The following is a 13,589-nucleotide window of genomic DNA, read 5'->3' on the forward strand; positions in this document are numbered from 1 at the left end:
GACAGATGAACCAAAGAGACGAATTGGCACATACACCAAGAATATTGTCTACAAAGAGATATTAGGTAAGATACAACAACATAACATGTTATTTACTCATACGATATATTTATTTATAATTACAAATCCTATACATATCACGACCTTAATTAATTACAGTGTTGATGTTTGCAGGTTCAAAATAATTTATCTATTAAATCAATGTAATGACACTCGTTTTCTCATTTCAGTTTCATGTTCAATCCATTTTGATATCAATTACTATTACACACAGTTCATTTGTGTGATAGATAATTTTCTTACAAATAAACGCGGCTTATACGTGCAACGTACGTGCCCAAAACCTTAAAAACAAGTGTTGAACATAATAAAGGAAAGGAAAAAGAAAGAAAAAAGTTCTCGTCACATACGTGGCCTTTTTTGAGTCACTTGGCGATTAAAAAGGTACACGTGAATTCCTAAGTGATATATATATATATATATATATATATATATATATATATACACACACTTTATCCACTCCTTTGGTCAAACTCTTCAATCGAAAAAATCTCCATTTCCCATCTCCCTTTTCTTCCCAGCAAATTCCGAAACCTCAAAACACACACACACACACTAAAAATGGAAAAAACCCTCTTATTCTTCACCATTCTTCCTCTCCTTTTCACCATCTCTTTATCCTCTGCAAACCCGAACCCGACTCCATCTGAGGCACATAGAGAGCTAATCAAATACGGGTTTCCTATCGGGCTACTTCCCATAAACGTGAACGGCTATGCCCTAAATAAAACTTCCGGCAACTTCGTTGTTTCTCTAGGCGCCACGTGTAAAATTACACTTCCTCCGGACAATTACCTTGCCACGTATTCGAAGAAAATCACTGGCAAAATTGTTGAAAACCGAATTGCTGAGCTTGACGGAATTAGCGTGAGGGCATTTTTTAAGTGGTGGGGTATTACGGGTATTAGATCTAGTGGTGAGAATTTGGTGTTTGAAGTTGGAATGGTTACTGCTAAATACCCTTCTAACAATTTTGATGAAAGTCCTGAGTGTGAGGGGAAAAAGCATTCCTCTTCCTAAAGGTATCTTTTTTAATCTATTATTTAACTATTTATTTAATAAAGTTGTTACCTTTTTGTATATTACTCCTGGTGTCTCAATTTATGTGGCCGATTTTTGAGCATGTAGTTTAGGACATAAAGAATGAGTTTTGAATAGGGGCGAAGCTAGAAGCCGACATACCGGTCGAACCCAACAGCTAGTTAGTCAAACTATGTCTAGGTATTGTCTAGGTATTAAGAAATTTATTAAATATTTAAAAAAATTAAATTCAAAACGCAATTACTAAAACCTTATGAAAGCCCTGAGTGTGAGGGGAAAAATCATTCCTCTTCCTCAAGGTATTTTTTGTCTATTATTTATCTATTTATTCTAATTAAGTTGTTACCTTTTTGTATATTCTTTCAAAATTTGGGGTGACGTTATCTTGAGTCAATATGATTGTGGTTTATTACTTCTGGTGTCTCAATTTATGTGGCTTGTGTTTGATTGAGCATGTAGTTTAGGAAAGAGAGAATGAGTTTTGAAATTTGTGGGTCTAAAATAGGGCGAATGACATAAATATGATACCTTTGTGCCATCTTTGACCCCGGTAATAGAAATTTTGGGAAAAAAAGCATGGCGCCGTAATTTTAGCAAGTTATTGCTGATCATTAGAATTTCTAGTCAAATCCTGACGATACTAGAATCTTTTTTAGCCACAATGCTGAAAAAAATCTGGTGTTCGTCATTTGACGGATCACCAAAAATTTTCAGCATACAATACTAAATTTCTGGTGCTTTAAAATTCTAGCAATTGTCAGGAGCTTGATTTGCAAATCTAGTGCGGGCTATTTTCCCAGAATGTTTCTTAACAGGGTCAAAATATGAATAATAGCTTAAAGAAGGTCCATCCAGCGTAATTTCTCCTCTAAAATAAGTTATAGCTATTTAAATGGCTATAAATAAGCTCATTAAGTTAATATATTTAGCTCCACTGACTTAGAATCTTGTATCTGTCTTTCCTCTTCCATATAGGAGACACTACCATGTATTTTAATGGAGTAGCAAATAATGATTTAGCTATTAGGGTTCCCCACTTGTAGCTTTATAGGAACTAGCTGATTTGTGCTTTTGGTTTTATCAGAACCCTACAATCTCTATTGAAGAAAGGGCCATTTACACTAAAAAACAAAAGATATGATGATTGTGCTGCATCTAGGATGTGTTTGATATGACGGAAGTTATTTTCCATTGAAAATGTTTTTGGTATTTAGTTGGTCAGTAGGAAATATTGTTCAAACAAAATATGTACTAAAGATTAATAATAAGATCAACAAATTGAAGAGTATTATGATGCAACTTTGAGTTCTAGAGATTAATAATAATGCAAAGTAATATTAAGTTAAAAGTTAAAGATTGTTGTAAGGAAAATGACTTTCACCAATAAGGTAGGGAAGTCATTTTACTCCTTTTGATGGAAAACATTTTCTTCCATCATACCAAATATCAGAAAATGACTTCCTCATGAAAAATATTTTCCTGGAAGTCATTTTCCATCATACCAGACATACCCCTAAAGGAAAAACAACGAAAAAGGTAGAAGCCTGTTAACGAGTAGTATTTAGCAGCAGTACATGGGTCTTTGATTATTAGAGGTTTGTCTTTAGGAAACATTTTAAGATGTTGATGGTCTTGTTGGTTGACCACTCTGCAGAGGATATAACGATTTTCCCAGCAACATCAACTTCCTTATTGTATTTCCAATCCAAACTAGGGTTTTGATTAAATAATATTTTCCCAGTTATATTCTTGGTCGATTGGGCACCGTGCACAAATGTCGTAATAACGAATAACTGACTTAGCATCATATCCTTTGTATGCTGGAGTATCCTAAACATGACATATAGATGATTGAAATGAAATTTAGCTCTACTGATTCACTGGTGAGCTTTCTAATTATCCAATTTTTTTCTTCTTTAAAATCTACAATTATTTGACCAGTTGTTAATGATGAGTTTTTTGGTTTGTTGGAAGAGTGTGCAACAACGAGGTCCCTATTCTTAGAAATCTTCTTAGGTAAATTGGAGACCTTTTCTTTGATAAGTTTGATCTTTTCTATGAAACTAAGAAGGTAGTAAACACTAAACAAGATGCAAGAGATCATTATCTCTAACAAGAACTGAATTAATGACATCTTTTGCCTCATATGCCATTTGAAACACGTGTCCACATATCTTTATGCAATTCTTGTTCAACATTCCCTAAGAAAGATCTTATGAATTCTAGATCTTCTTTCACCAGTCTGATTTTTTCCTTTCATAACAATTGAATGAGCATTGGAATTGAGTAAATCATCATTTAAAGTATTTTAGTAGAAGATTCATGAAAAGTGGTCTGTCACTCTTGGAAAACCAGAGTTGAGATGAATCTAGTGCTCCCAAGTAAACATATTTGAGATCTTCCTTTATGATTTTAATATTTTCTAGCAAGTCGAGAACTACATTTGTTTCATTGATACTCTCTTCATTCCTTGATTCATTGATACTCTCTTCATTCCTTGATCTCTCTTCTAAGTCGCGTACAAAAATTAATACCTTATTAGGTATCATGATGAAATAATTTGTCATGATAAATAAAGTCCTTCTAGAAACATCTTATGGGTCTTACTCTCCTGTTCATCATCTCTCTATCCTCTGTAAACCCGGAGTCAATATAGTTTAATACGTCTTATCTCATTCCAACTTATAGCCGAAAGAGTAGGATACTTCTGTTTTGCCCTTTTAGCTGATCAACTTGATGAAATAGAAACTTGACGAAGTAGATGAACTTGATGAAATGGATGAATTTGATGAGATACGTGAACTTGATGTCCCTCTACTGGATTTCAAGCTAGCTTATCAATTCTTGAAGATTATTCCTCTTGGCATCAAAGTCAGCAAATGCCGAATGCCGGACGCCTCACTGAGTAACTCCTACAAGCCTTCTCCGACATTCATAGAGAATATTTGATTCTCGAAAGACTTTATTCATTGTGACAAATTATTTGATCTCTTGGCAAGTGTTGGAGCACTTACAAGGAGATATCAATTCTTGTTCGCGAATTAGAAGAGAAAGCAAGGAAGGAAAAGAGTATCAATGAAACAAATTAAATTCTGCAACTCTTGACTTGTTGGAAAATATTGAATTTCTAAAGGGTGATCTCAAACATATTTACTTGAAAGCGCAGACTCACCTCAATTGTATGTCCCCACGAGTAATGGACCACCCTTTATTAATCATTTACTCAAACTAAAATTATTGCTTAATTCTAAAGCTTATTCAATTGCTTTGATGAAGAATGAAATTGGGTTGGCGAAAGAAGATCTAGAATTTATTAGATCTTTCTTCGGTAATATTGAGCAAGATTTGTATAAAGATTTATGGACATGTGTTTTACATGTGGTATATGAGGCAAAAGATGTCACTAATTCAATTCTTGTTAGAGATAATTGTCTCTTGCATCTTATTTACTCATTTTTTAGTGCCATAGAAACGATCAAGCTTATCAAAGAAGAGATCTCCAATTTACCTGATGAGATTCTAAAAATAGGACCTCATGTTGTAAACTCTTCCAACAAACCAAAAGCAACTCATTATTAATAGTGAATCAAATAATTGTAGATTTTAAGGAGGATGACATTGCAGTACTAGATGTCATTGCAGTCATTAGGACGCCGGGTTTAGGTAAAACTACCCATATAAATAATGATAAATCAGTTACTAGTCATTTTGACATATGTCCATCGTGCACAATTGACGAAGAATGCAAGAGAAAAAATATGTTGTAGAACTATTTTGATCAAGTTGCTGGTTCAGATGGAAAATACAATATTGATGATGATCTGTGAAAATCACTATATCCTCTACAACCTGACACCATCGGGGCCCCACAAGGAACTAATCAAAGGGGTTCCTCATAGGGCTACTTCCCAAGAATGTCAATGGGTATTTTCTAAACACCTGTTCCTGCAACTTCGTGGTTTCTTTGGGTACAAGTGTTCCATCACCCTTCCTCCGGATAACTACATTCCCACCTATTTCAAGAAAATCAGTGGTAAAATTGTTGAGAACAGTATTGTTGAGCTTGATGGGATTAGCCTTGAGAGCTTTCTTTAAGTGGTGAGGTATTACAGGTATCAGATCCAGTGGTGAAAATAGGTGTTTGAGTTTGGAATGGTTACTGCTAATTGCTCTCTCTAAGAATTTTGATGGAAGTCCTGAGTGTGAGGGGAAAAAGCATTCCTCTTCCTGAGGTATTTATCGATTTACTAAATTTGTTACCTTCTCATATTTTCTGTGAAGTTATGTCATGGGGTGACGTTCTCTTGCGTCAATATGATTGTTGTTTATTACTTTTAGGTCAATTTTGAGAACTATTATGCGCTTATTCTTAAGTTGTGGATCTCTTTGTTTATCCTAAGATTGACACTTTCCTATATTTGGAAACTCTTGAATTTTAACATCCTCATTTTTGCCCTTTGTATGGAATGACATGATTGTTGAAGACCACGGGATTCTAAAGGTAATTTTGGTGTGTTAAAATATTTAGTTTCTTTGAAACAAAACATATTTAGATTGTGCGTCAAATATTCTTATGTAAAATGAAAGAGAGGAAGTATTGGGTTTCAGTTGCTGAAGTTTTGGGTACTTTTTGACAGTGTAGTTAGCAGTCTGTCCTTGGCTTTTTATGCTAAGTTGGTATGCATCGTCACAAAACAGTAATGGGTGCTGTGATATATTTTGCATCTACCAACACAGAATCTTGTATTGGACACTCCTCTTCGGTATAGGAGACATACTGTGTTTATTAATGGAGTAGCAAATCGTGTATCAGCTTTTAGGTCCCCATTTTTAGCTTTATAGAAACTGGCTGTTTTGTGCTTTTGGTTCTTATCAGAACCCCTCAATCTCTGTTGAAGAAAGGATCAACTACATTAAAAAACATAAGATATGATTATTGTGCTACATCCAAGGAAAAAGAGTGAAAATAGGTAGAAGTGTGTTAAGCAGTAGCATTTAGCAGTTCAGGTGTATGTGAATTGTGATTAATAGATGTCTGTCTTATGGAAACATATGTGGTGTCATGAGTGGTTGTCTTATTAGTTGACCAGTCTGGATATGTTGGATACCTGCTTTAATCATGTCATGCAATGAATTTCATGCTCTTTGTTTTCCACGAGAATTGGTATTTTAATTTCAAGTTTTCAAGTTTCAACTAAGCTACTCATACTCTGCAGAAATTCCTATTGGTCTTTTGGTTTAGTTTGTTGTGGTGTCATAATGAGTAAAGAAGTGAAAAGAGAATTCTTCTCAAAAAAAGAAGTGAAGAGAATAAAGAAGGCATGTGTTTTTTTTCATTTGCCTTAGTTCTGTAGATAAAGAGTTCTATCTTACGCGCATAAACACTACAAATTTATGGTTGTTTCGGAGTTCCGTGAGGATGTAACCTTTTCAGGTTGTATTTATCTTGATAGAAAGGATCTTTAGGGTTTGGTGAGAGGCTGAGAGCTCTTCTTTAAGAAAGGCCTTATGAAAAAAGTCTTATAGAATAAAATCTTCCTTGAAGTTACTCGCTTAAAGGTATATTTACTTAATACTTAATAGATTTACTAGGAATCAATTTTGAGAAATAATTGTCATATTTGGCTTTTGGAACACTCCCCCCTGCAGTTTTCGAGAAGTCTTGCCTGTATAGCAGTTCTTTTTTTCTTCCTAAGAGGTACTTCTCACGTTCCTTCTTTTTTGAAAGTTCTTTCTCAGCATGCTGTAATATTTCCCTGAGTTCCATAAAATTTGCTTAGGATCCACATATTCGTTTGGCACTACTGGATTGCTCAAAAGCATTTCATAACACTACCTTATTTCATTGTTGGGAACTCAAGTTTCATGCATATGGTCTTTCCACAGTATTTCAACTAATGAGTAAAAGTTTTTGAACCATCCTTTTTATTTGAATTACTTAGTATTGGAATCACGACTTACTGGGAGGGAAAAAAAGAAGGGGAAAAAAAAGACAATGACAGAATCATGGAGACAAACAAAGTAAATTATCCATGGAGTTTGACTGTCAATGTCATGTTTTCCAGCTCTTTGGTGACTTTCTAAAAGTAGTTTTACGGGCCATGGTTCTTCCTTTATGCTGTATGTGTGATTGGTGACATAAGTGATACTTGAATCATTGAATTGTTAATGACCTGTTTGTCATGATTGCTCCTTTATTTCTCAATTCAGGAAGCTGTACTCTCCAAATGGGTTACTAATAAATGATATGGTTATGATTTATGCACAGTGTAACTGCCCCTTCTCCCCTCCGGCCCAACCAAAAACATAAAAATAAAAGAGAGAAAGAAAAACAAACAGAAATATTAAGGTAAAGGAATATTTACCATATCAAAAGTCTTTACTTTCCATTTTCTTTTGTTGCGTTGATCATCTAAATTTTTTGGTGAAGTCAAAGTTGCTACAACAACCTTTTGCTAAGCTTTGCTTAACATCTATTCTTCAGTATATGGGGTTATGAATTCTTGGCACGTTGAGTGCCTTTTGTCCATCTGCCTCTCCTGAGTACATATTTTCTGTTGATGTGTGCTAGTCTTTGTTTTGTCATAATAAACTGGTGGGACAAACAGTTGGACATGAAGGGATTAAATTCCTGACTTGAATTTTGGGAAACTCAAAATATATGGTTTATTAAAGCAAGAGAATTTAAATTCACTGTTGTAATTTTTTCTTTAAAGAATGGAAAAGTGGTTGATTAACACTGTTCATGTGAAACATTTCCAATTTTAAAAAATGTTAGCCAATATAGATAATGCAAATGTTATATTGTGCGAGTTTTTCCGACAAAGAAAACACGGAAACGAAAACTCTTGATTTACTGGTGTCTTCAGTCTCTCATCCCTTTTCTTCTTCTCTCTCTCTCATATATATATATATATATATATATATATATATATATATATATATGTTATATTTCTTCTTCTTTTCCCCCAAGGCCCATTTCTTTTGGAGCCCAACACCTCCAAACTTAAACAAATGGGCTAGAGGAACACTTCTTTTTCTTCATCCAAAGTCCAAACGAACGTTTTTAAATCTGTGAAGTAGAAAAAAAAACATTGTATAAGAGGAAGCTAAAAAATATTGTGAGAAAAGATGGTAGATAGTGAAAAAGAAAATGGAAACTACCTGTCCGCTTTTCATGAAGCAAACACTAGCTTAGATTCAGTTATTTGGAGTTCAAAATATCCTTAGTTGTTATTGTTGGAATGTTGAAGTAAATTATGCTGAACTTTACAATGGATAGGACCTCAAGAGCAGGATAATGCACATTCAGACAAGTTCATGGTTTCACCATACTTGGTGTTTATTTTGATTAAGTGCATTCTTTGGTGGTGTATGCTTACTAAGTTGGTATATTGGGCAACTTTTACTTATGCTTTTACTTTTGGTCCAGTATTTAAAGTAATGTGAATGTTCAGGAGTTTTTGATGAAATAGTAGCTTTGTGGTTAGGAACAGAATTTTCTTATGGCATAATGTTCTTTATTGATTAAGCATAGTATACCAGTACCTTCAAGTTTGACCGCCTTATATCTTCTTTTCAACCTGCAGGGCTTTTGTCAGCTGCTTCTTTTGATTGGCTTATGAAATAAACCATATGGAGTTGGGCATGATGGTGCTTGATATGTTAAAGTTATCTTAGCACATTATCTTATCTGATTGACGATTTAGCGAATTGTGCAAGCAGTTGCTAAGTGTTATTGTATATATATGCTCTCTATTTTTATCTGGAATGTTATTAATGGCAATAGAGAGATTGTTGACTATTTTCCTCTGTGTTGTATATTTGCTTCTGTGATTGTGACCTTGGACATAGGACTTGTTTTATTGCAGACTGGTTTGATTAGCTTAACCAGGGATGGTTTATAATGAAAACAATTTCTAACCCCTGTTCCCTGTCCCTCTCCAATCCCAAAAATAAAAAAGAGAGGCAAATAACTGTATAGTTTGTCACTTCAGTTCACGGGTAAATCATCATTAAGACTTTATTTTCGCAGCCAGTGGCCATAAACTGATTGTGTTAGTTTTATAACAGTTTGACTCTATATCTTTTCCTTATTCTCCATCTGGAGGGAGTTTATTCTAAGCGTTTAGGAAATAGCAGGTGTCTCAGCTATATGGATTCAGTCACTGTGCTCTGTTGTTACTGAGAGAGCTGATGTATGGTCAGCAACAAGGGCTAGTGAAGCTCCTTATAGCTTAGTTATCATTTCTTGTTTAGTTCCTTAAAGGTAGCATTAGCTTGTAACAAACGAATGACAGTCTTCTAGCGGTAAAGTTTGCGTACACTCTACCCCCAATTCTACTTTGTGGTATTACTCTGAGTTTGTTGTAGTTGGTGTAGTAGGCCTCAGCCACTGATGAACTGGCTCCATATCAACCTTGATTCTATCTTTAGATACAGTACGGCTCGAGAGTGCTAATGTGTCCAATCAGGACTTACACTTCGAAAATTTGGCATAAAGCCTTTGTTCTCTACGTGAGATCCCTATCTGAAGATGTCAAGGGGTACAAGCTCACATACTGTTACGGCTATGGAAAATACGTGAAAAGATGCCATTTGTGTAGATTTTGATAATGAATTGCAGCCTTGCACAGAGTATTCTAGGGAAAAAAATCAGAAATAGTCATATTTACAACTGGTAAATGAAAAATAGTCACATTTTAAAAAGTAATCGAAATTTAGCTATTTTTCGTGGTAAAATCTGAACAAAAATACGCGTAATAATCCGGAAAAATTTCAGCATAATATGCTGGAGTTCGAATTTTTTACATATGAGATTCCAGCATAATGTGCTGGAGTTCCAACATAATATGCTGGAAGTTTATATGCAGGAGCTCCATGATCCAACATAATATGCTGCAACTTTTCGTGTGCTGGAGTTCTAACATAATATGCTGGAAGTTTATACATAGGAGCTCCATACTCCCTCACATTATGCTGGAATTTTTCGTGTTTCAGCAAAGTAATGGCTATTTTTTAATGATTTTGTAAATGCTGGCTATTTTTCAATTAGCAGTACGAAAACTGTGTAGCCCGTGCTATTTTTACAGTATTTTGAGGATGTTTATTAGATTATGACAAATTACAGGGACTATTTAAGAGAAGAATCGGGTAGTAAATCCTCCTCACTAGTATAATTTGTTTATATAAATGTATAATATAATTAGTCATTAACTGAATATACCTACTTTAAACAATATTACTTAATAATTAAACACTCATCAAATAATGGTAAAAATAGCACGGGCTAGCCAGTTTTCGGATTGGTAATTGAAAAATAGCCAGCATTTGAAAAGTCATTAAATAATAATTACTATTTTGCTGCAACACGGAAAGTTCCAGCATAATATACTGGAGATTGGTGCACTTGTGTGTGAAGTTCCAGCATATTATGCTGGAACTCCAGCACACGGAAAATTCCAGCATAATATACTGGAGTTTGGAGCACCTATGAATGAACTTCCAGCATTTTATGTCGGATCAGTATATTATGCTGAAACTCCAGTATATTAGTAAAAATTACATGGGGCGCTCTATTTGGTCGCCCCTTTTTAACTTATACTCGTTTTGTTTTTTCGTTTGCATCCGTACCCATTTTTTTTTTGTTAAAAGCATTTTAAAAAGACGAGTTTGCCCTTCTTTAATAAAAGACTATTGACAAACTGCAGGACAAAAACTTAAGCATGTTTAGGCTGAAATTATTAATTCGTCCAATTAATTATATTATCCCGTTCCTCCTAGAATAATTAATAACTTGTTTTGACAGTTTATTCATTTAGTAAACTAAAAAACTTCAGCTTGTTTAGACTGAAGTTTCGGATAAAACTCAGGACAAAACTGTAGACTGCGTTACAAAACTTCATCATGTTTTGGTATGAAGTTTTAGCAAATGAACTAAATAACTTCAGCATGCATTAGCAAAAACTCTTTAGAAAATTACATACTGCAAGACAAAAACTTAAGCATGTTTAGTCTGAAGTTTTAGTAAATGAACTAAATAATTTCAGCATGTTTAGTCTGAAGTTTTAGCAAATGAACTAAATAACTTCAGCATGTTTTGTCTGAAATTTTAGCAAATGAACAAAATAACTTCAACACGCATTAGCAAAAACTCATTAGAAAATTACATACTACAAGACAAAAACTTAAGCATGTTTAGTCTGAAGTTTTAGCAAATGAACTAAAAAATTTAAGCATGTTTAGTCTGAAGTTTTAGCAAATGAACTAAATAACTTCAGCATACATTAGCATGAAGTTTTAGTTTCAATGTGAAACAACTTCATGCTATATTAGCATGAAGTTTTAGCTTCAACATGAAATAACTTCATGCTACATTAGTATGAAGTTTTAGCTTCAAGGTGAAACAATTTCATGCAAGTGTGATTCTGAAGATGAATGTGGACAAGTTTCTGATTTTTTTATAAAGTTGCTGAGAGGAGAGAAGGAGATCATTTTATATCTTTTGTTAGGGGTGTAATTGTCATATTATTACAGATTTTTTGTGAGATAGCTACCAAATCAATAATTTTAAAAAATAGGGTACAAGTTAAAAGGTGGCACAAATATAGGGTACGACTGCAAATCCCCCAGTATATTATGATGGAGTTCCAGTATATTTATACTCGAACTCCATCATAATATACTGGAGTTCCAGCATAATATATTGGAAATTCACATGTAAAAAATTCGAACTCCAGTATATTATGCTGGAATATTTTTCGGATTTTGAATAGTGTTTTTGCTCAAATTTATTTTTACATGAAAAATGGCTAAATTTCAATTACTTTTGAAACTGTGGCTATTTTTCAATTACCATTTGTAAATCTAGCTATTTTTGAATTTCACCCCGAATCATGTGAAACAATCAAAATCAAGTAAGAGGCTTAGCTTAATTTCTCTATTCCTTGGATTTATTATTTCAATATAAGGAAATAAAATCTAGATTTACCAATTTCCAAAGTCATTTTTCCCCTTTCTTTTTCCAAAATTTCCAAAGTGTTGAATAGTGAGTTCTTAGTCGATACTCCTATTTCATTTTAAATGAGATTGTTATCATTTCGGGAGGTAGAATTGTGTATATATATATATATATATATATATATATATATATATATATATATATATATATATATATATATATATATATATATATATGATATATTCTGGTCTCCTAAAAATTTATATTTGATTTATCCAGACCGATTTACTGGAAAATTTTATCAAGACTACTGGGAGATTATTGGCTTTGATATACACACCATTGCACTATATTTTTATGGAGGTGCTATACTGCCTAAGTCCATTACACACACTAATTTGGTGTTGTTGCCTAAGAAACCTATGGTGCAAATATTTTCTGACCTTAGACCAATAAGTTTGAGCAATTTCATCAATAAGGTGATATCTAGGGTACTACACGATAGTCTGGAGAAGTTCTTGCCTGCCTTGATATCTCCTAATCAATATGGATTTGTGAAGGGTAGGAGTATCTTTGAAATACCAAAGTCAAGCTATTACGTTGAGAAGGTTGTAGATAATTTTTGCAGCGAGCTTACTTGCCATGGTACAGATTTATAGACTGTGCAATGCATCGTGGTAAAAGATGAGTCACCAAATAATTGCAACGGATATAAAGTGTGTAATCAGTATGGGATGGATCCGAAGGAAGCATAACCGAGGATAAAGATTCAAAGGTTTGACATCGGATAAGATTTAATGAGCAGCCATTACAGAGAATATCTGCATATATATATATATATATATATATATATATATATATATATATATATATATATATATATATATATATATATTATGTGTCATATTATTAATTCTGAGCAATCATAGCTTAACTTTTAATTCAGCTTTTAAGAGTATAACTTTTATGTTAAGAAAAAAATAAAGAACCTTTTATAGTCCAAACTTCACTCAATAAAGTTGGTGAAGATTCTAAAAAAAATTAAAATTAAAATTTAGCAGGAAAAAGTTTTAAATAATTATTTTTTTCATTTTTTCGAGCCATAGAAGCTGTTTCGTTCAAGGGATTGATAAAATTTATAGTTAAATTTTTTGGTATAACTTATCCCATATAAAAAGTAGGATAAATTATTCACGTTATAGTGCCAGTTTTAATTCCAAGTTTATAATCCTTAATTGAACTAAACGACCCCTTAGTGATCAGAATTACTTAGTACTTGTACCGGTTGTAACTGATAAGAGTTAATAAATACCGCCTAATTTGAGCCGGATAAGATCATTATTATTATACATAGATTGTATATTGATTATACAAAGTTATACATAAATTATACATGTATTATACTATTTCTAATTCAAGAGATCTTTAAAAAAAAAATTAAAAAAAAATCAAGAGATCTTTAAAAAATAAATAAAAAACCTCCCTTGCTATATATGGCAGTTTGGATCAGTTGTGTCAGTTGTGGCTA

General features: G+C 33.2%; 1 protein-coding gene across 7 annotated transcripts; it reads left to right on the forward strand.

The window, feature by feature from the left end:
* Positions 1-494: 494 nt before the first annotated feature.
* LOC104118185 (uncharacterized) lies at positions 495-8,905 on the forward strand. Of its 7 annotated transcripts, XR_011408325.1 has the most exons (5): positions 509-1,082; positions 5,586-5,602; positions 6,751-6,799; positions 7,370-7,450; positions 8,691-8,905. XR_011408325.1 is itself a non-coding variant. In XM_009629377.4 (3 exons), exon 1 carries the CDS (start codon positions 622-624, stop codon positions 1,078-1,080), a length of 459 nt encoding a protein of 152 aa, XP_009627672.1. In that variant the 5' UTR covers positions 509-621; the 3' UTR covers positions 1,081-1,082; positions 5,586-5,602; positions 8,691-8,905. The 7 variants fall into 7 exon arrangements, 2 of the variants coding, with proteins under 2 accessions (XP_009627671.1, XP_009627672.1); XR_011408324.1 differs by lacking the exon at positions 6,751-6,799; XR_004512575.2 differs by lacking the exon at positions 5,586-5,602.
* The last annotated feature ends 4,684 nt before the right edge of the window (positions 8,906-13,589 follow it).

Source organism: Nicotiana tomentosiformis, chromosome 6 (assembly GCF_000390325.3).
Source record: "Nicotiana tomentosiformis chromosome 6, ASM39032v3, whole genome shotgun sequence".
NCBI lineage: Eukaryota > Viridiplantae > Streptophyta > Magnoliopsida > Solanales > Solanaceae > Nicotiana > Nicotiana tomentosiformis.